The sequence below is a fragment of the Ceratina calcarata genome, unplaced genomic scaffold, assembly GCF_001652005.2.
Source record: "Ceratina calcarata isolate Rehan_Ccalc_2016 unplaced genomic scaffold, ASM165200v1 scaffold171, whole genome shotgun sequence".
Classification (NCBI taxonomy): Eukaryota; Metazoa; Arthropoda; class Insecta; order Hymenoptera; family Apidae; genus Ceratina; species Ceratina calcarata.
Window position 1 is genome coordinate 115,712 of NW_017138459.1, and position 23,577 is coordinate 139,288.

A 23,577-nucleotide genomic window follows, 5' to 3' on the forward strand; every position below is an offset into this window, starting at 1 on the left:
CTTCTTGGATAGTTTGCATAGCTTTTGTGATTGAAAATACCATAAAAGGATCATACAGGATTTCGTTATTCTTCTTTCAACATTCCCTGATTTCGGCGGGATAAGCCACCCAGCAATGGAAGAAGTATCGAGCGCATAATTATCGGCAATTTCTAACTATCGCCCTATGAAGCATAGAAGAGCGTCCCAGGGTCTACGAACAATGAGGCTAACTTAAGGACTCTAGCCTATCTGCCTCTTACAAATTAGTCCGTATTATCGCCTAAAAGTACGATTATTTCGTGGCATACTTTGTGATCGAAAATACCATAAAATCTGTTGCCAAATTAACACAAAATATATGGCTGCCAATAAAATGCAATGAAAAATGGAGAATGTTCGGCAAACTAAGGAAAACTGTACAGTGAAGTCCATAAATAGTAACTATCTGTATATCCGTAACTAAATATTTAATTTGGCTTGTGGTTAATAAAAAATTATTGAAACTAGAAACAGAAATTATTATTATTCTACTAAAGTGAAATACTCTATTAAATATTTCATCGTGGAACGATATAGGATAAAGAGTTGAGAGAGAGTTAAGCTGTTTTCGATAAATTCCGTGGTACCCGCACAAAGTTGGTTCGATAATACGACTATTCTGGGTAAACGCGAATGCGTTTGCATTTATATATTTTGCAACAATTACAGCCAAGGGATTTGCACGGCGGCCGATTTCTCGGTGGACCTGTTCACGTGAACGCTGCACCGCAACCACCGATTAACAATGAATTTTTGAGTCCGGACCAGTTGTTTGTCGCGACACACTAGGTGCGAATAAATTTAATGAAACTTGTTAACAAATTTAGTTAGAAAATAAAAATTCGTGATAAATTCGTGATAATAAATTTACTTTTCGAGTAATTAAATGGAATCAATATTGTCGTTTGCATTAAACAACAAAATATATCCTAATACCTTTAAAGAAAACAAGTTTTAACTCATGTACCTTGCAACGTGATAGCAATACAATGTAAACAGATTAATAGAACAACTCCGCCATTTCCGAAAGCTTCCAATTCCGAAAAGTGACTAAGATCACTAATCACTATGACTATTACACCTCTTCATATAAGCATGACGTAAAGATTACAGCGAACAGTAATATCAATCAATACAACGAATCTTATATCGTTCCCGATGTGTATACATATAACTTGAATCGACAATCACGAACCAATTTCAAAGGCGAATTGCAAAGAGTGCTGTTTCAGATATTCACGAATACGTAAAAGATATCCACACAGAAGACAGTATATCTAGCTGCAGGAACTACCGAGTCGCGTTATTTGCGGCGGAATGAATTCGGGTCGAGATATCGCGCGATAAGCGTGCAATTGTTCTCCGGTATGCGTGTTGAGCATCGACTTATCATCTCGAGCATTCAAAGTCATAGTTCGACGTCTCCCGCTGGTGAAATGCATCTTTGAAATTGTGAATTTATAAGAGATATAGTATTTTCTATGGCCGCGTTTCATCGAAGAACCTGCGTCATTTTTCCTGAAATTCACCAGACAAAGCTGTATCAGGGAGCACGTACGCTTTTCCGAATATTCTTTCGCATTTATACGACGCGTACAGGCAAGCCGGATGCCAATAAAGAAATTCCAACCGGAACGTGATTTATTTAGGATAATATTGGCGGAACTGACATACAGATCCTCGCGATATTTCAAAAAGAATCATTTCTCTTTTGCTTCGTCTCTAAGGTGAATTACAGAGTCGTGATGGTAAAAGTAACAGTAGTATGAGGACAGTGGATTTTCTCACAGAAGTCAGTACGTAGTAATTGATAAAATTAACTCTTCATCGCATTTGCCATAAACACCTGTTTTCTCATCGAAACGCATTCGATTCGTGATTAAAAACGCAAGTTGGAATCCTACTTCGAGCATCTTTCGCCAAATCAAAAATCATTCGAGTTTATCCCAATACAATTAGCACAGAATTGAAACCGACAAAAAAGAAAGAAAAGAACCGCACGATTCGTGTCTCCGCGATTGTTCGGCCGCAAACCCGTTGCATTTGCCTCGTCTAAAAATTGTCGAGTACCGCGGTTCAAGTAGTCGTCACGGAAACACCGGAGTCTTGATCCTTAACGATCGATCTCCAGTCTACAAGTTTTAAAGTATCGTCTGGAGGACAACACGAAGGTGAGACGGAGAGGAGAGACGTGACGCGGCGAGACGAGGGAGGGCCACTGCCTCGGCTGTTAAAACTTTCCGGTCTGGAGTTTCGTAATGATCGGCGAGCCAGTTTGTCCGGAAATAATATTTGTACAGCTTGTACGTAAACAACCCTGGCGGCCCTCCAGAGTGCCAATAACACCGCCTGTGTCAACTCGGTCAAGCATCGGGGCTCCGCACTCAAATGAGTCACGACGCGACACGAGGACCAGAAGAAAGGTGTAACTCTTCAGGGCTCTAGGTAAGCGTCACGACCGATGTCTGAACACGAGGAACAAGCCCAAACTCTACATCTTCCTCTATAGTTCGTTTTTGCTTTCATAACCACGATGAACCTGCAGCGCGACGTCCGTTGACTAACGACACGGGACTCAGTTCGGTCGTTCTATGGAAACTGGTATTTCCCGAAAGACCTCCAACGTGCTCGCGTGGAAAACGTCGCTTGATTCTTCCAGAGTTAATTATTCATACTCTTGTTTAATCTCCGCGTGTTCCTTGATTATCTATTTATATGTTTTATTCTTTCCCAAGTGCATACTTCGTGTAATTGAGAGATATAAAGAATATTGAAGAGAAAAGAAGTTTCAGAGCCTATCGTAAACATTAATACGAAACGTATAGCGCTAGAAGACATATAAATGTCCATGTTACTGTTAAACTGTCTAAATCACTTAATTTGTATTAAATAAAATAACTAAGCGTTTTGGTATAATTATTTCATATATGTAGGTATTTGATGAATGAACGGAATTTCACAAATTATTGGTAACATATATGTACACTAATAGTGGCATTTAATATAATAATGAAACTAATCTAATCAAAACATTTACTAAAATACAATATATTATATCCTATACTAGCTACTATTTCTGAATCAATCTGAATCAATCACTTTCATCAATTTAGCTAATGAATACTTCAAAACCCAACTGAATAGAAATTTCAAATGTTCTTAGGGACACTTCCTTTTATTTATTTTTTTTATAATGTGCTTTTAATAAAAAAAAAAAAAAAAATATATATATATTCTCCAAAACGAAAAAGAATACCAAAATGTACATACGTATATGAAATATATTGAAGGGAAAATGAATAAAGAAAAAAGAATCGTAGATAATGAACGAGCAAACTGGCGTCAGAATCGAGTATATAGATTGCAACGCAAAATAGAGGTGGTGGAGCTATTTGCACGACGCGAGATTTATAATACGCGCCAGTTACACGTAACACGCTTCGCTCATTCCGCGGTGTAATTCATCCTATGTAATTACCAATGCATATTGCGGTCTCTGCGGAAGCTCGCGAGCGTGCGGACCGCGAATTTCGTGCAATCGTACTTCGAACCCCTTCATTCGTCCCCATATCTATCTACCCGTCGAGCCATTACCGTCGCTCTTCTCGTCTCGATTTCAATTTCACTCTGATCTTAAATGTATATCTCTGCAGTTATCCATCATGCTATTATATTTCGTGTGCCTTCCCCCTTTTCTTCGTTTCCAAACGACAATTACGCGACGCGATTGTTCCCGCGTATACTGTCGTATAATAATAATTAGTGGTAAGACACGAAAAACCTTCCTCTCGGATTCCATTATCGTTAGGGATTTAACGTGATTTAAATTGTATCTGCGTTTCCAACGATTCTTCTTTCATTCGATGCTGATGGATTTTACGCCGAGGTATTATCCACGATAGAGCGTGCAAAACGGAGCGATTTAATACTTTGCTAAATTTACCAATCAATCAAGAGGAGATCGCAAGTGAATACGTTGGAATATTCATTGATGGAGAAATAAAATATCGTCAGATATTATGTTATAACAGCATCTCAATGGGAGCTTTAAATCTCATATAAAACGGAGTGCATAATGCATACAAATACAAAAGGAGATTAACTACATAATATAAATTTTGGTGAAATTTGTAAAGAACACAATTGAGTATAAAATTTTACTTCATAGAATTTTATGTTCTGGTTAATATTCATAGAAATTTCTTAGAAATTTCAAATTTTTTATTCTTAATTTAAAACTGTCTAACGGAAAAAAGAAATTAGCTATTATCAAGAAATGATCAATCGACAAACATTTGCATACCTACGAACCAAACGTATTTGTTCTTCTCAGAGTTTTATCAAACATTAACTTTTGACAACGCAACCTCTTGCATTTAAAGCCAACTTTCACCGGTTCGAATTCGATTTCTACTCTCTTGTCAAACAAAGAGCTCAGCCAGCAACATACATAACTGCTGCTGCCTCTCTCGTTACGTTCGAGGCCGAAACTCGGTAAGAGCCGTTCGCACCAGAACAAATTGCACAATGCACACGTCTATCCCGAAAAATATTATTCGAAACTGTGTCCGAACGATCGATGAAAGTAGGAGGAACTTTGGTAACAAGCCGAACAAACAATCGAGACTGACAATGCCAAGTAAACATGACCGATGTCGGACCTGATCGCAGCTCAGGTAACCGTTCCTTCTTTTCTTTCTCTCTGCCTCTTTATTACTTCTCTTACCCTTGCACCCGTGTTTACATTGCAGGCACTTGCCAACAATCAACTGTCTCTTCTGTAAATTGTAACCTCCTGCCCGGATACGAATTTTACGATCGTCCGACGATAATAGGATTAGGAGATTAAAGCGTGAAAAAGTTTAGGGTACGCTCGTTCGTTTAAAGAGTATCTATAACTGACAAGCGGACCATAAAGCAACGCCTGTGTCCGTCCTCTAAGTAAATTCTTATAAATCTGCACTACACCCATCGATTATGGAAACCTGCAAACGGTGAGTATTGCGGCGATGAAAACATACTTAACGAACAACTTCTATAACTCATGTACCGGTAGTGCGGTTAAACGAAAAGCCGATCCGATTTACGATCCGATGAAAGAAAAACCAGGTAAATGGGTGTCATGCGCTTTATAAGATCGCATAAAGAAAATAATATTGGGCTTAACTCGCAATGAAAATGTTCGTGAAGAGAAGATGAAATTGCTCTATTCTCACCATGTGATAGACTGTGGATTTAAATACAAAATAAAACATTAACTAAAGATACTAAATGAAAAAAATTCACTTGAGATAGAAATTAAGTTTATCATTTAGGTATTGCAATATGAATTCACTTTTAATATTCTATATAGTTTTATGCACTACACGCGATGTTTCTATTTTCTGCACATTCCATTTTTTTATAGATGCATAAAATCCGAAGCTTGATAATAAACATTGATACAATTCATCTACAATGTGTACTGTTACTATAATAAAATCTCTTATTGTTTCTATTAAGTTCTCACTCACGTGAAACACAAGGCCAGGATAAGGCCACAATAAAACGGCGATCAAGCAGTAGGATACGTCGAATACGAATGGATCATCTAACTTCTAAGTCGGGCTTCTAAAGCGAGCAAATCTGTTCCAATTTCAATGGTCTGTATTGGAAATGTTCCAACAAGTTTCAAGTACTTAATTTCTCGAGAGACAGGAGCGGCCCACTTTATCTGGAATTTATTCTTTGTTCCCCTTTTTGTTTTTTACTTTTTTAGCCGCACCGTTCGCTCGGTAATCATCGATCGCGATGATGTCGTCACGTGCACGGAATTTAACGTAATTGCAGATATTGGTCAGAGGCAATCGCGATACGTCCATTTATTTTCGTCCTATTCTCAACCAGTTTTTCCACCTCGACTCGACTGTTTACGGTCGAACGAAAACTTGCACGCCGGCCAAATATTATTCCCTCGAGGACTGGGCGCGCTCGTTCATAATCTCTTTTTCCCTCGGCTCGTTCCCCGGTTCGTTTTTCTCTGTCTGTCCGTCTGTTCGGAAACGTATACTCTACAAAGCGCGGCAAACACGCGAGGCACGAACCGTTCGCGAACGGAAAAACGGCCGAACGGCGAATCTGGTGTGCGCGTATGCACACACGGTAAATTCGAAGTGACTCGGACTCAAAATCCGTAAAAACGGACGAAGAAAAATTAGATCCGCGTCAATTTGATCGAGCGCGTATTTATACATAGAGGAGAAGCGGGGCGGGTATTTAGGCGCGTGTGCAAACCGAGTCTGGTGCGCGTCCGTTTCCTGGCCGTGAGTGTGCGCTTTTCAAAAAGTGCGATGGACGATAGAAGAACGAGGATGGAAACCGAAACATGAGTAAACTATCGAGAGAAAATAAATATGAGACCGGGATTTGTTCGGCTAACGATCCGGAAGAGTCCGCCTGGCAAAGAACGAATATGCGAATACACAATACAGATACATATTTGCGTATGTACACAGACATAGTAAAAATCTACATCTAACAATGAGTTACAGCTAGCCTAACCAATTTCGCTTTTTCCCCAAGGTATGATTTTAAAAAATTATGCTTTAATCAAATGTTCTGATTTCATTTAAAATACACAATCATGATTCCTGTATCGCTCATTCAGAAATTTGTAAATTCATTTTGGAGATAACGCAATAATTCCGAGTTAAACTAATTGGAAGACTTCAGTACAATAAATTTAGCTTTAGATCATCGGAGATATAACTTTTGCTGGAAACGATTATACACAACTTCGCCTAAACGCCTACGACGACTTTATATGAGGCCAAAATGCATAATGTAGCTAAAATACACGTATAAATAAATGCACGTATGTAAATCAAGTTCTGTAAATTATTTTCCTTTGTTTATCAATCAATCTTTTCATCGAAATTAATTACAAAATTAAAAATCCAATTTACAGAACACGAACTTCGTATAGTAGTTGTAGACACACGCGTAATAACGTCTCAATTTTAACGAAAATTGCAGTTATAATGTAATAACCCGATTATAAATAAATTTATGATAATTATCAGTAATGCGCGTTCGTACACTCTCGCGAGAAATTGGAAATTATGAAATACATGTACGAGATTATTGGACGACCTGATAGACAGAAATATCAGTTGAAAGCTATGGAGAAAAAGGCAGCCGACAGATGACGGGTTGCACCAGGTGCAATTTTCGTAGCCTCATTGCTTAGGGCGTTTTAAATTACTATCTGCTCTTGACAACGAAGGTTAAATTTAATTTCACCGGTCTCGGCGTTATGCGTAGAACAACGAAGCGCGTACACGGCTGGGAGTGTCAAGAAAACACTGGTTACGCTGGACCGTTAATCGTATCTAGCCACGGATCTAAATGTTTTCACGGTTGCTTTATGCTGGTAATCGCGTGGGGTATTGACAGTAAAATATAGCAAGGCCACCGCCAAGTGAATCACCTTTACGTATAATTTTGCGATAAATAGGAACTTCGAGCATGTAAGAGAAAAAAATAACGGTTGAACTGGAAACAGGTACGATTACGGTAGTCGTATTCGCGGAAAAACGTTCGTTTAAAATATGCAATGGCTAGTCATTACAAATACGGTTGAGAACAACATAAATAGTGATCGAACGCACATTAGTATTTCCATACTTGAAGTTCCATGTCAGCATTAAAGTGACTTAATCGAAAGAGTGAGCAATTGTTCGTTATCCTCGTTTTTAACGAAATTCAATTAAATGGACAATCTTCAATTCCTTCCTTCACGTAACTGACAAGATAGTAAAGGAACAATCGTTAACCGCAGACATACTATTATGTATATCTCCGTACAACTGTATGCATTTCATTTAGCGATTAAGACCCGTTCCTATGTCTTAGTCGTTAAGCAAGAAAATCATTTTTATTTGTTCAACTGCGAGAATGACCGAAGAAGAAAATTCCCTGGAACTGAGTCATTTGTTTACAGAGCTTTGGTTTATAAGCACCTGCTCTAAAACAATATATTATACGTCTTAAATGAGATAAGAATCAGAGAATGAGATAGCTACATAACAAAATGTGCTGCGTATACACGTCCACTAAAATGACAATCGACAAATGACTAGTTTTATGGAATCCCTTTTTTCAGCCATCGTCGAAAAAAGAAGAAAGCAAAACAAACGAAAAATGGAGATTCCACGTGCTGCGATGCTGGCCATAAGTCGTTAAACAAATACGTCGTCAAATGAGGAGTAACTGTATACATATATGAGGACAAGTATGTGTAGTATACAATATGTGTGATTAGTTGACTAGTTAGTACACAACTAACTTATTAGATTCTGGTCCGACATACGTACAACCATAGCATGTAAGGTATGTATATATGCGCATGTTCCCTCTAATGACTAGAGAAGACGGGAACTGCTACTTGTGAATCATCAATGATTAGATCATATTCGGTGTCAATCACGGTAATTTTTCACAGTAATTCATGATTTTTCGGATGAGTATACGTAGATGCAACATCCGATTGTGAGTTCGATTTTATTTGTCATGAATTTCTATCAACTTAGGGCTATGTTATTTAAGCACGTAAGAACTTCTTAGAGAATATCTCTAATACTACACCTATTCGAACCTTAAACCTAATCCAACCACCCATCCTAACGAGGCAGCATTTCAACCTTCGATGACAACAAATTTTTCTAATGGACAGCGGAGCACGATCCGGTTTGAATAGGTGTAGATACAAGGTGGCGCCCGTCGGCCTTCGGCCAACGTATCGCCACGTGGTGGGAGGTTGGGTTAGGTACGAGATTTGAATAGGTGATGTAGTATTAGGGATGCGTTATATTTCAAGGCCAAGCTCGTCAGAGCTGAATCCCCTAAACAGAATTTTTACTGAAGTTTTTTACAAATACCTCAGGAACTAAAGCCAAGTGGCGATACCATGTATAGAAAAATATTATTTAGAACGGAAACCTTGACGATATATTTCAATTTTATTGAAATCAGAAGTGGGGATCCGTTAATAAGCATTTATCGAAATAACTGCCCGTAGCAGTACATAATTCTGCCAATTCCGACAATTTTTCGAAAATATCTCGTAAAGAAAAGGAGACTTTACATTATATTCATTTTGGATAACGCGTTAATTTTTAGTTACTTTAGTTTATCTAATGTTCATTTTAAGTGCATTAGTGCAGAATCATGTAAGTTAAGACTGTCACGATTACAAGTATCAGCCATAGTTTTGACCTGTCCCTTCTCCAACGCATGATTTCGTCCCTGCAGTTATCCTTTCCATCAGTCCTTACTCACAACCATCCCTATTCTTTTACTTTTCCCCTTTCCCTAGGTTTTTCCTTAATCTTGAACATTCAGCCTCTCAGAATAAGTACTTCCTTCCGTCTTCTAAACATTGTAAATCTCTACCAGTATAAGAATAAAATCTAATTAGTGAAATTTAGAATTTCTATACTCATTCCACTCGCTGGTTTCGCGCAATTAAACATTTATAGACAATAGTTGTTTAGAATCATGTCACTGACGACATATTCAGAAATCAACGAAATCGGTGTTGAGACCGAAGTTCTAAATAATTGCCGAGCAAATTCATACAAAATAAAAATAACTCAGGATTACGGTCGTGAATGAAGTTTTTCGTATTTCCAAATAGATTTCCATGTATAACGATAACGTAATGTTTAATTTATATTATATCCAAGCTACTAATTCAATCAAGATCGAGAATTACGATCAAAATAACTAAATTCATTTAAGATAAAACCGGCGTTGATCAGATTCACTGAAGTACATTGAGTTGAAGATTCCAAATATTCTTAATATAATTAATAAACACTGGTTAGTAATAACCGGATATAAAGGAATTTAGTATTCTAGAAAAGCATATGTTCACGATTTTGCTTTCATTCTGGATTCCTTCTCATTTGGACTTATGTATCTAGAATTCTATAAGCACGATTCTAAGAAAATACGTTTATTAAATCACCGATTGACATCGCGGCGAACTACATGCTTCGCTGCTATTATTATAATTAAATGCGAAAATCAAAACGATCGTTTTGTTACGAGATATCCCAATATTTCTACTTCAACAGATCCTTAATCGTTTTATTTTTATCACGATGGGTCGTGCTGGTCATTCCTGTCGAGCTTGTACGCGAGAAAGGAGGAAGGACAGAAGTCGACACGAAAGAAAAAGGAGAAATAAAACCACTTGCCGGGTGCCGTGCCGCAGCTGCCACAGCCACAGCTGCCGCGTTCATACCGGCACTGGGGTACATCTTATCGTCAGAGGCCCTTGAAGAGGTTATGTTGCTCCCTACAGTCACGCCTGAGTCCTATCAGAAATAATGGATACGTCTCCGTTATCCTCAGGTATATCCGGCGGTATCCCAAGTCATAGCCAGAGAGAGTACGCACTATAATTCACTAGTCAGGAACGAAACGTGAAACAACAATGAAACCAAACGAGAAACACAGAGCCGATACGATAGTCGAGCCTTAGAAGCACACACCATTAAAATCACTCACTTTCTTCGACGAGTTTCTTAGCTATCTCGGTGATCACTCACTTTATAACTCGTTTCACACCGCACATAAACCGAAAGTAAAAGCGGCACGATATACACAGAACTCACAGGTTGAGTACGGTACAATCTCGTCAAATCACGCTAGAGTTACGCGATAGGAATATGCGCGTCCGACGCGCGTTTCGTACATAACCTCGAACGAACCGTCCCCAACGACAGACGGGTATCAACTAATCAACCACAGAGCTTGAGGAAGCGCGTCCCCTCTCTAGACTCTCCCTGCCCCGCACGACTAACGCCCTCCCACTGCTCACCGTGACACCATGTGGTCTCCCCACTTCGAGCGTTTTCTCTCCATCTTTCTCATGCTCATGCGAGCACATCGTCGCCTCATTTCTTTCTCACACCTCCAATGAACAGTCTTTTGTAATCCGCCTTCCTTTAGCTTACAATTAGATTTTAGACTTAACTTTAGATTTACTTCTCTCTCACAGCACAGTATGGGCTACAACACTACCGTTACTTGTCATTAAGCGATATATTGGAAGCAATTTAAAGTCTTTTCATTTACAACATGCAAGGTAAACTATATCTCTATGTTTACGAGTTATTTTGCACTTCCGACACTAATGGAAGCTACTTCCAGCAGTATAACCTCTACGGTTCTTAACGATAAAAAATCTGCATACTCTATTTGTGATCGATTATATTACGTACAATTTCAATCGTAATCATTAAAATCGCGTTTATATTTCCAGTTTGCTACACAATGATTCAATTTTCATCGCGGTTACATTGAGACAGAAAATCCGTTCATTACGATGTGCTTTGCATTTTTCACTTGCTGTAAATCGAAATTCGTATTCGCGGTGAATTTTGTGGGAAAGTTGTTGCATTACCCCGAGTATTTAAATTATTGACATGGAGAACATTGCTATCGCACATTGGAAGACTTTTGTTAACCTTTCTTTTTATTGCATATTCAATTGTTTCATAACGAATGACCCGACAGATTTTGAATAATTCCCGAACGTCAAGTTTATTCCACGGTCATATACACAACCGTGGTTTATTTTTAACGTGTGTATAAGTAAATACATGATAGATTAAAAGTAGTTTCCGTCGTGTAAAGATATTCCCTATAACTTATAATTAGAATGCTTTAATAATTCATCGGAATTATTATACACAATGTAAAAACGGAAAGTAAGAAAATAAGAGGATAGGCATAAACCACCATATTGCAATAAGGACATTTTCATTCCCTAAATTGAACTGTACTATTTGTTTATAACTACACTTATTGTGGTCCTGTACTTTCTAATTTAGGTAATTTACACATTTTTAACCACGAATCTTTTCGATTACAATCCACCCTGATCTTGGCTCATTCGTCATCCTCGTCACGCCCGTTTAGTTTCTCTCATTTTTGTCCACCTATTTCAACGTCGCGTCGCTTGTCTGTTTCATTCTCGGTCATTTGTCGTGCCTCTACCTTTCTCACCCCCGTCTGTTCATAATGTCCTTTCGTTCCCTACCTCTTCAAACCAGGGTCTCAAGAGTGTCCACTTGGGTATGCAGGATGACTACTTTGTATGTATAGATATAATTAAGCAGACAATGAGTTCACATGTCTAAAATTAAGTTGTATATATTTAATTGTTTTTCATTAAGAAATCATCTTTTTCGTAGAATTGAATTTTTTTATAAGACTGCAAGCATATTCTAGGCTTCTACGTTCAATAATAATTTGTCTTGAGACACTCTGAATGTAGATGTAAATACATTCACACGCCTGTTGCAAGCTCCGACGTTTATCCCCTTCGGATGGGGTGGTAACCATCAGCAACCTTTCCGCCTCGATTCCCCACAAACAATTATTATCACTTCACCCTTCTTACACTCAGCTCAGTGACGTTTAATCTTATCGTTACTTAGCTAGAGAAAAGAACCATGGGTATACTGAAGGACCTTCTTTAACTAGTAAACGAAAAGAGTAAACGATTTTAATGAGCGATGTCCGCGAGCTGTGTTCATCATGAAAATTTTATGAATACAGCAAACGGTAAAAGAATTGAAGTTTAAAAGACACCTTAATATTTGCAATTATTTTACGTTCAGGTAACATTATTTATTGGTACGATCTACTCATTCCGAATTAACGCTCATTCATCATCGATTAATCCATAATAAATGAGAATAAGATTGCAACCAAACTGCATCAATCAATCTTAGTCAGAAGCGAAATAAAAACGATTCAGGTGTTGGTTTTCATGTTAGAAAGTGGCTCGTAAGTATATTGATTAAGCGAGCGTGTAATTACCTGCTCGGCATTAATCAGCATGTCGCTTTAATTGGTTAATACGTATATGTTTACGTGGCGCATTGGACCAGTTTTGTAAAGTCGTATATATATGCAAACTACGGAATCGTACAAGAGACAAAAATCTGTGCTGACATGAGCCATGAGTCCAGATAGTCAGAAAGATGGAAAAGAAACGCGTCATCGTTTGTCTGAATTGGAACACGCTCGATACGAAATTCCTTACTCCGGTATCTTCTGACATATCGGCAACGCGTTTAATGGAATAAGCCCGGGTAACAAAAATAGGACGATTCATCGAATGTAACAGGAGCGGAGCGTGATGCATTAAAAGCGGTCGATCACGTTCCCTTTTTTCCTCTTCCCTCAATTTTCTTCGCTTTCGCAACACGAGTCACAACGCGATGAATCGAGTCGCGGTAAAAACCGGTTGTTCTGTGCACACCTCTTGCCACAAAGATGAAACTGATTTAAGCGTCGCGATTTTAGGATATCGACTTTAATAAATGAATGACACCTTTCTTCTCATTTCAAATTAATTCAAATACATATATATTTACGAAATATTTTAAAGTGTACTGCGTTCGACTTTATATCGAGTTTCTTTAAGATAGTAGTCATCGTGCTACAATGGCATCCAAAAGTTCATTGCGTATGATATAACAATACAACAGATTCCACTTGAATTTCTCACTGATAATGAGAGCAGAAAGAAAACTCCGCTAAGCTATATGTAATTTTAACCATCGATAAATAATTGTGTCAGTAATGTATAGTTAAAATACCAAAAGAATCGTAAGAAAATCAATTTTCGTGATTATCTTATATTGCAAAATAGGTAAGTAAATACTTATAAGTTGTTTTACTTTATGCTGAATATTAAAAACTATCAAATATCACGATATTCGACATGAAATGAAGAAGACACAGCTGAATTATGTATCAATGCAATACCTAATACTCACACAATTATGTAATACCGAGTATTGTCTACTCCACTGATGTTCAATCATTGTTATATGACAATAAATACATTATTATCATCATTATTATTATTATTATTATTATCATTATTATTATTATTACGATAAATCGAATAACATAGCAATCAATTCACGTCATTGCTTTGTTTTTTCGCTGCAATGTGCGGTGAATGCGATTCGATTTGCCATCGTGCCCCTATTAAATAGTCACACGGCTGATTCCCGTTAGTAACGATGACGAATATTTAGGATCATTGATGTTTATAGTTTGTTTAACACGAATGTTTGTCAGCGCATGGTTTATTAATGTCGACCGGTCGCATGGCGTATTTATTCGTCGGTCTATTGTTCGATCGGTTTGTCAGAGATCGAAATTGATCACGCACTGAATCGATTATATGGTACACATACCTATATGTACATACACGTCATAATTCTAGCGCGACCAGATTATTGGTATAATGTATCTCGCATATAGTTCCTATCAATTCATCGAAGAAAAGTCAGCCTTTCCTCGTACGTATACATCCATATCATAACTAAAATTCTTCTATCAATTACCGATACAATATCGTTCTAACACTAAACTTACTGTGCAATAGTCATACGATCGTTTTTAAATTCTTCTATAAGAAATCAGAAGAAAAGAAAATTTATTTTATCATATTGCTAAAAGTTACGAATAAGTTAACATACCAGTGCCATTACTAAATTTTACTCAAAAGTAAATAATATATATTCAATATATTATTGTATAGAAAAGATAGATTTATTATTCGTGTTTAATAAAACATCCCATACAGGGCAAAATAAATGTAACTAAATTACTTTTTTCCTAGAACAAAAATAGGCTAACACAGCAAATTAAATTTTATTCCATTGGCCCCATTGATCGTTAATTATATTATAGACTTGCTCAAAAAAATGAGGATAGAGTAAAACTTAGCACCGATGTGAATTGAAAAATGTGAGCCCTATATCCGATTTTAGCGAACCATGTGCCGTCGAATTATCGCGATGGGATCGAAAACAAAACTATATATACATATATATATGTATAGCGTACGTGATTGCGGAATGCAGATAACCGTGGAATATTTGATGGACACGTGAAAATGTGACTTCTCGTGGACGACAACGGACGCGTGTCCTATGTCCTGTACAGAGTTAGTTCTGCCGTGTAACGTGTTTATTGGTTAATTGTATCATTCTTGCCAAGTGCGCGACTGCCAATTGGCTGAGCCGTCAATCGCTACGCGCCGGGTACACGTCTGCTCGATATCCATGAAAAGCATTTCGCGTTACGACCACTTTGTATCGTATGTATGTACATTTAATCGTACATTTTACTTGAATTACCTTGCCGCTGCACTGTCTTTTAAAGAACATTATATAAAATATAAACTCGTACGAATTCTCTGAATTCTAAAACGATTTTTAAGTAGTTTAGTAAATTAGTTTAGTAAGTTAGTTTAGATTTGTAAGTAGAGTAATTTCGAGAGAGGTGGAGCATATTTTTATAAACGTCTAAAATTCAAATATTTTAAAACTATTACATATTTTACTTATCGATTTGTGGATCTTTTCTACTACATAATTATTATAAAGAGATAGCGGATTTTATGCGAATATAAGAAATATTTGCCATGGTCATAAATGTACAAAACATTTGTGAAAAATGTACGAATTGTACAAGTATTTATGTGTATACATTACAGACAATGACTGACAATGTCTAAACAACTGTTACACAAACGTGTAATTCGAATGGTTAGAGGTAAATTTGATTAGCCGTCAAACTGGGATTATTTATAATAGCCAATAAGCAAGAAAGTACAAAGAAATATTGATAGTATATCTATATTTCTTCCAGATACTATGTGATAATGACTATATACTGATAAATACTACGTGACGACTTTAATTTGTGCTTATCTATGAAAGTATATCTACAGTTTTAAGATTGATTTATGTAAGCATGCTTAATTAGCTGTTTTAGAGATAACTTTATTTTTGCTTCAAGCAGAGACACTATAATTAATACATTCGGTGGAATAAATTTTCAACGAAATTTTCTGTGCCTTGAAAACAATATTTAGTCATCTTTGCCACAAATGCGATAAGTGATTGAATATTTTTACGTTATTGCATACATATAGATAAAAACTTTATCGAAAATCGGTCCACTTTTAGAATCTATATGCACCTATTTATTCGGAGGTAACATAGTATGTGTTTAGCAAAACGATCAAAAAATGATTTTCCGCGAAAACACCCATAACGTAGCGATCTGTTTTTGTTTTCGAACGACCGTCACTATTTCCACGGTTCCCGATAACCAACGCACGAGCGTACTGATATCTGTTTGCCGCGAGCGCAAGAATTAATTGCCGAAGCGGCAATAGATCAAGCGGAAAGTTTCATCACACGGTGCAACCGCACAAGTTAAATCGACCACTATTAAATGGAAAAGTTTCGTGGCAACCTCAAGATCTTTCGACCTCCGATTCGGTTCATTCCAGTCGGGATATGATCCAAAATGTCATTAGAATTTGAAGTCGATCATACGGAACGAAACGGCCAGCATGATAAAGCAGACATGAAAAAATAATTTTGCAGCGCATTATTGATAATAATCTATGCGCGCGGTACGTGAAAGCAGAGAAAACCGACGGGAAAGAGCTGTGCCTTTGCATCGCAGAAAATGCATTTTATCATTCACGCTCCATCTGTATTAATTCTCATTCTGTCGGCGATGCTGGCGGGGCGTACAAAGAAAACGAAAAAACTGGCGACAACAAGCACCAGAAACAGACTATTATTTTTTTAACGTGAATATTATCGCATGCTTTTAATTTCACTTGAATTGTTTTCTTTTTCTCAGGCTGTAAAGGCGACAAACGCGAACTCTGCCTCCTCCAGATTACAGAGGTAAAGATGATTAAATGGATCTATTTATGTATTAAATATGGAAGAGGATTTGTTTAGTTTAAATTTATTCTTAAAGTCTGCAAGCAATGCTGAACAAACAAATTTAATTCTATTTAATTTAAAACCTTACACGATTGTGTATGTGTGTACCATGTACAGTTGCATGACGAGATCTAAAAGATCACCTTCTTTAACGTCTTAGCTCGAACGTTCTGACGACGTCGCCCATAAGTGTAGAATGAAAGGGGTAGGATATTTAAACAAAGAGAGAGAAAGAATGATAAAAAAAAGAATAAAAGGCAGCAGAAATTAGTCAGACTGTTTTGGTCACCGAAATGAGAAGAAATGACATTACCCTGAAGGCGCGATGCAGAAAAACTCTTGAGCTTCAAGCAACGCTTCGTCCTCGACAATACCAAAGAGTATATTGCGGCGGCGTCATTGACTGCAGAAAACCACTTGAAAAGCGCCGGCAATCTGACTCAAATAATTGTCTAGATGCGTAGTGCATTATTATGTATCTAAGTATTTACATACATGTATGCGTATGTAAATAATATGTATGCGTTACATAGACGACATTGACTCGTGAGATGGTTTACAGTTCGATAAAATAAATAGTTATCTTTCACTTTTCAAAATATTATATTTGATGTAAGAGAACAAGAGAAAACTAAAAGAAGGGACAGTCGTAAATTAACGCCACGAGCTATAACGTGCCAAACACTTGAGGGTGACATAAATTAGGCCTTTCCCCTGGAAACAACGTCTTAGACCTGAGGCTTGACCGTTTTCCAGGACGTACTGACTGGTCATTCTTCTCCAAGTTGATTTAGTATACATTTACAACGGCCTTCTCCGGACTTCTTTTTGCATATTCAGGTCTATCATTATTTGATCTTTGCATTTAATCTTCACTCGACTTTTCTTATACTTGTATGTTTCATATTAGGAAGTATCTGTCCCTTCGAAACTTTTATAGAATTCAGTGGTATTATTTGTGATTGCTTATGTATATTATTACGTATACGGGATGTATGTACATATTTTGATTGTACCAAGTACAACTTATCCATTTGAAGATTACTTACATACAAATACATTTGAATTTTTCAACTTGTTTTTCTAATAATAGAACCCTGTATGAGAACTTTTTACTTCTGACTTAGCTTCACACGAAGAGTCATCTGCTATTTCGGAAATACCCTATACACGCGGCCGCAAAGTCTATCGACAAAGAGGGTGATCGTTCGTGGGTTCGCAACGCTCAAGTGCAGGGAACAGAACATCACAGGAAAGCCGTTGAGACTCTGTATAGCCCATGGAAAATCATGAAGCACGCTTCTGTCTCACCGTCGAATTAAATACGCGACAATAGTTTTCCAATGCGACGGTCTATTTACGATATGGGACAGAACACGAAGTTCCTCGAGCCGCTTGCTATATTGCGCAGCCTTATACACATAACACGTTAATAACAAACGCCATGCACCTTTCCCTTGGTTCCACAAGAACTGATCGTCAAGAACGGGAGAAGCAACGAGTTCTTTGGAGTGCGTAAAGTACCGCGGGTATACATATAACGCGCGTGCTAAAGGGATGTATGATCGACGAAAAAGAGGAGGAACAGGAGAGGGTAAAAGGGAGAATGCGCAGTTTCTCTCGCGGCGAGGAACAAGGTTTCAATTCGTCTTTTAGCGTGCCGATGATCGTCGAGACTAGGATCGCTGCATGCGGGTGTACACTGAGCAGGTGTGCAAGTCGTGCACTACGTGAAGTCACTTTAACGAGGAGGCGCCACGTCGTCACATAATAAGTAATAGTAATTCCTTATCATTACAAGGTAAAATAAATAAAACGTCACGAGACGTGTACATAAGTTTAGATCATATGAAATTTTGCTTTAACTGACAAATTTTATATTACGGGACCAGTGGAATATTATTTGCCCAAAGGCGTCTGTTACCCACGCGGCAGCCCTGGCCGAGACGCTTTCGCCGTCGCACCGTAGAGCCATCATTCTCCATTGCTGGCAAGGAGAAACCTTGGCCGCTTCTGACGACCTCGGTTACATTTCATCCGTCAAAATTCAACGGGTGCAGACACAGTGGTATGTAAAGGTGCGTAAAGAGAATGAACAAGGGACACCGATAGCCGAGGGACCAAGATACGATGGAAGAGAAAACTGAGTAAGAGTACGCCGTTTGCAGGAAAACGAAAGAGGGATCGAACACAGTACATACATACATACGCGGCGCGAAATGCTCTTCACTGATTTCCTTCTCTAAATATGGCCGCCTTCGTGCGTCCTCTCTCTGTACCGGTGCGACTGGTGCACCCCCTTTCCGATAACCACCCATAACCGCCACTGCTTGCCCGAGGTTCTACTTGATTGCCAAGGCGTCTTAACCTCGGTCTCGGCATGTCTCGGTTTGTCCGCGCGGACACTTCGGCGCATACGACCAGCGAAAAAGCATGACGACAGCCTATAAGAAACGCGAATCGGCTACGGCAGCCAATCTGTGAGCAGAAAAATTCGAGGCGACGCCCAGTAGGCGAATAAAGAGGCGTAATCGAAAACGAAAAAGGCCAATCCTGTCGGAAGAGCGCAGCGACTGCGACCAACTGGCTTCCACGTAAAAGCGAGCTGACAGCAGATCGTTAAATCCACGCGGACTGTTTCCCGGACCTTTATTATGCCTTTCTACGTGCCAGTATACGTATGTATAGACAGCGACTACAAGCGAGCGCGGCTTATACTCCCGGCGGTCTCTTCAAGTTCCGTGCCGCGCCGTGGGTTGGGGTCGAAAGAAGGAAGAGAGGGTACGACCTAAGAGGTCGTGCGGAAGAACGAAGAAAGAGGAGGCAGGACGGTCACCAAATGAACGAACATTTCCGTGGCACGGACCACGAAAAACGTTCGAACGTAGAGAATGGCAGGAGGAATAGCGTTACTCCGGTGTTGGTAGCGCGGCGTGGCGATAGTTCCCGACGATGGTAGTAGTAGTGCCGGCGTTCACGTAGTCGTAGTCGGTCCACTCCACATGGAACCGTAACCCAGCCAATTAATACCGACGCCTTTCGTTCCCAGACTCCGAAAAATCCCCTTGTTCGTAGCCGCGACAACGAGCAGCCGGAGGTCCATTCGACGATATTGTTCCTGGTAGCCTGACCGTTTCGTTAACAAGTGCAACGAAGGTGTTATCCCTCCGTGAAAAAGTTTCGTCGAATCCGCTGGACGTCGCGTCGTTGCTTCCAACTATACACACTCCTCGACTGTTTTCTGTTCCATGATACAGACACAGATTTATTCGAGTCGAGAGCATGTAACATTCGTACCATCGATCTTATTGCATTACAAAGGGACATGGCGTACTCTGCTTGTCGTTTTTCTTTAAACGCTGCTACATATCAACCAAGGGGAAACGTGGACTCGGCCAATGGAAAAATTTATCAAAGTCGCTTCTAGTTGTAAATAAAATTATTCGTATTCTATTCGACGAACTCTTGTATGGAGTAAGTGTAGCTTTATGGGTAGAGATCTCTCAGTTGATTATTATCGAATGAAATCAAAATTGTCGAACAGACGATGTCCAGAAATATTTCAAAATATATATAAATATATATACGTACCGATCGATACCGTTGATTAATATAATGTATAACATAATATGTAACTAATATACACTTTATCGACGTGGCCAATTATGATATTACGAGTTACGGTAATGCGGTAGATATGCGGACAACTTATTTTGGTTACCTATTATATACATAGATATTATTTTGATGGAGCCGTGAAAAATTGACATGATCGGCTATGATTTGCTCAGCGATATACGAATAAAACTAAAACGGAAGTAGAAAACTGAAATGCATATTATGTATATGTATGTATAGAGTGTCCCAGAACTAATACTACACCCGAAAATGGGAGGTTCCAGAGATGATTTTAAACAATATTTTCCTTTGTAATCCTACGTTCTCGTCACATGCATGGCACACGGGCGCGGCAACGCACGAGGCGAATGTCGCACCCCTGGCCGACCGCTATACGGACGCTCTGATTGGTCGGGGTTTTTCGTTAATAACTCAACGACCACACTTCGGTCAACATTTTTACAAAGGAAAATATTGTTTAAAATCATCTCTGGAACCTCCCATTTTCGGGTGTAGTATTAATTCTGGGACACCCCACATGTGTTCATGTTGTACTGCGGCATTCTCGTTATTTTGTGGAGTAACAAACAAGCGACAGTTGTGAATATATTTGACGTATCAATAAATTACGTGTGTAATGAGTTTTGGCACATGGAATGGTACATACGTGCATGTTCATAAAATTCCATCGTGGGTTTATAACTAAACGTCCACGTGCCCCGCTCTACGTATGTTTGATATTTTCAGATCAAGGGACGCGATAACGTCCTGAAGATTATAATATATTATATTATATTATAAGATATTTAGACAGAAGTAATTTTGTCAAAACGTCCATATTAAATTAATAATCGATTTTACAGCAGGGCTGGTTTATTGACGCGTCACTGTTATACACAAAATTCCACTTATCCTTATCTCGTTCCTTTTTCTATATCGCTTCTTACTCCCTGCCTCCTTCCACAGAGAGGGAGAGAAAGAGAGAAAGGGAGAAGCACAGTTCTGGCTTCACCCTGTCGTTCCATCTTACGCCCCGGGTTTCTCTTTTTCTTTCGTCAGAGATTTCCATCGATCGTTTTCAATGCGGTGTCATTTCGACGAGAGCCACGGCAAGCGAACACTCTCGACGCTTTAACGATCGCTTTATAAAATGACGTGACCCTCGTAATTTCATTATGCCTTAATCCGACGAACGCTCGCGTTGTGGCAAGCGAAAAAAAAAAAGAGAAACCCGACGCTCCGTAGAAACGAGATCGAGCGAGATGAAGCAGTGACGGGAATGGTGAAATGGTGAAAAAAGGAAGGTAACCTCGCCTCGATATTCAAGAGTGGCACTCGCAATATTAACGAGCGTCTATTAGAGAGTGGCAACTGGGGAAAGAAAGGAAATTCGTTTCCTTTTTCTTTCAGTTTTTTTCAACTAAATTAAATACGACAAGGGTTGGCGCAATTCATCCACCTTTGGCATTTAAAGGATTCTACCCTCCCTTTTATTCTGTCTACAACACATTTATTAAACATTATTCATTAATTAATTAAACATTAATTTTCATTTTTATGGTATGTGAGATCAACTACAAGCTAATGTGTTCGATCTGTTTCCAATAGAACTCATAATTTAGTACGATAAGGAAATGCAGATATGTAATTGTTGTCTACTTCTCGATTGAAAAATACACTATACATACCAGATATAAATCACATCACAAAATCACGAGTCCTATTTTCATCAACGATTTCAGGTGCGATAAGATTTATATATTATATATTATCTGGAAGCATGGATGGAAGAATCAATCATCCAGTTGTAAGTCGGATTACCGTAATACCTTTTACGGAGTCGGCACAGAAAGATCGTGTTAGATTCCCAACGCGATGCTCGTTTTCCGCGTAAATTCGTTTATTTGCGAATTATGTTTATCTACGTTTATCTGCACATGATAACCGATTTATCGCGACTCAACAAGTCAAACGTCTACACCCTGTGCCGATTATGTATCGTAAATAAACAATTAACATTTCTAAAGAATCTAACTGTGCTGTTTTGACGATATACTTTTATAGTCCTCGTATAATCATGTTCATGTACGTTTCAACAAACTTTTCAAAACGTGTTTCATATAATTTTTAAGTGAACAAATATAGAAAAATGGTAGTTTCATATTTCATACTAATCATGTATTCATATACGACTCTGAAATGTACTTAACTGATAAAAGTAATAAAGAACTATATATTCAGCCAACAAAGTGTATTTTAGTTGAATATACACATCGTTCGTCGTATCCCGCTAACTAGAGCAGCTAGAGCGATGGGTATTTGTCTGTATTTATTGTTGACCGAAATAAAATGAGTCAGGATACACGTCAGGACACACCTTAACTTTTATTGCTTCACCGAGATAAGTTACAACAGATACTACGGACGAAGTTGCTTTTTCATGAAGCAAGCAGTAATTAACTGTCAATACGGCCGACAAGTGTATTTCGATGAATCAATGACGTTATGACGATTTTCCCGGTCTGTTTCGAAAAATTATTTGCGCAATTAAGCGAAGTATAAATAGTTGTATCTCATAGAAGTTAACTCGTAAATTACGAAGCCACTGAGTAATCGTGTCGTAAATACTTAACGGAATAATGCCAAGCAATTGTAGTCAAGAGAATATCTATATCCACCCACGTATAAAAATTTAAACCACCAATTTATAAATAAACCGAAATTTATAAATGAAAAGAGAACAATGAATTATGCAACAATAGATTTCAACACAAAATTTAGTTCTAAATATGTAATATCAAATATAAACAATCTTACCGTAAATATTCTTCTGTCCATGGCCAGTAAATTGCATGTCTTGTATATAGTTCTGTGGGGCGCGGTTACTCTGGATTTATTTATATTTATTGATTGACAATCATACAATACTATTTCAATTATTTTATTAATATCATATACGGTCCATGAAATAATGTTCATGCGTATTATTTGGAATCGTTTTCTCTTTGTTCGATTCTGATCCGTAGTTCTTAGAATTTGATAAAATCCAATTAAGAGTTAGACTGATGGAAATCATTGCTTATACAAGATGCAAATTATTACATAA

At 38.2% G+C, this 23,577-nt stretch overlaps 1 protein-coding gene across 5 annotated transcripts in view; it reads right to left on the reverse strand.

Annotated features, from left to right (window-relative positions):
* LOC108632780 (protein groucho) overlaps nt 1-10,816 on the reverse strand; it is a 52,563-nt gene extending 41,747 nt beyond the window's left edge. For 4 of the 5 annotated variants that reach the window (XM_026810710.1, XM_026810711.1, XM_018037574.2 and 1 more), the window contains exon 1: nt 10,263-10,816. In XM_026810710.1, coding sequence (XP_026666511.1) covers nt 10,263-10,325 — 63 coding nt within the window. In that variant the 5' untranslated portion in view covers nt 10,326-10,816. Of the gene's footprint in view, nt 1-5,534; nt 5,555-10,262 lie in introns of those variants that run through there. The other variant, XM_026810712.1, reaches the window with a different exon arrangement.
* Nucleotides 10,817-23,577: the final 12,761 nt, after the last annotated feature.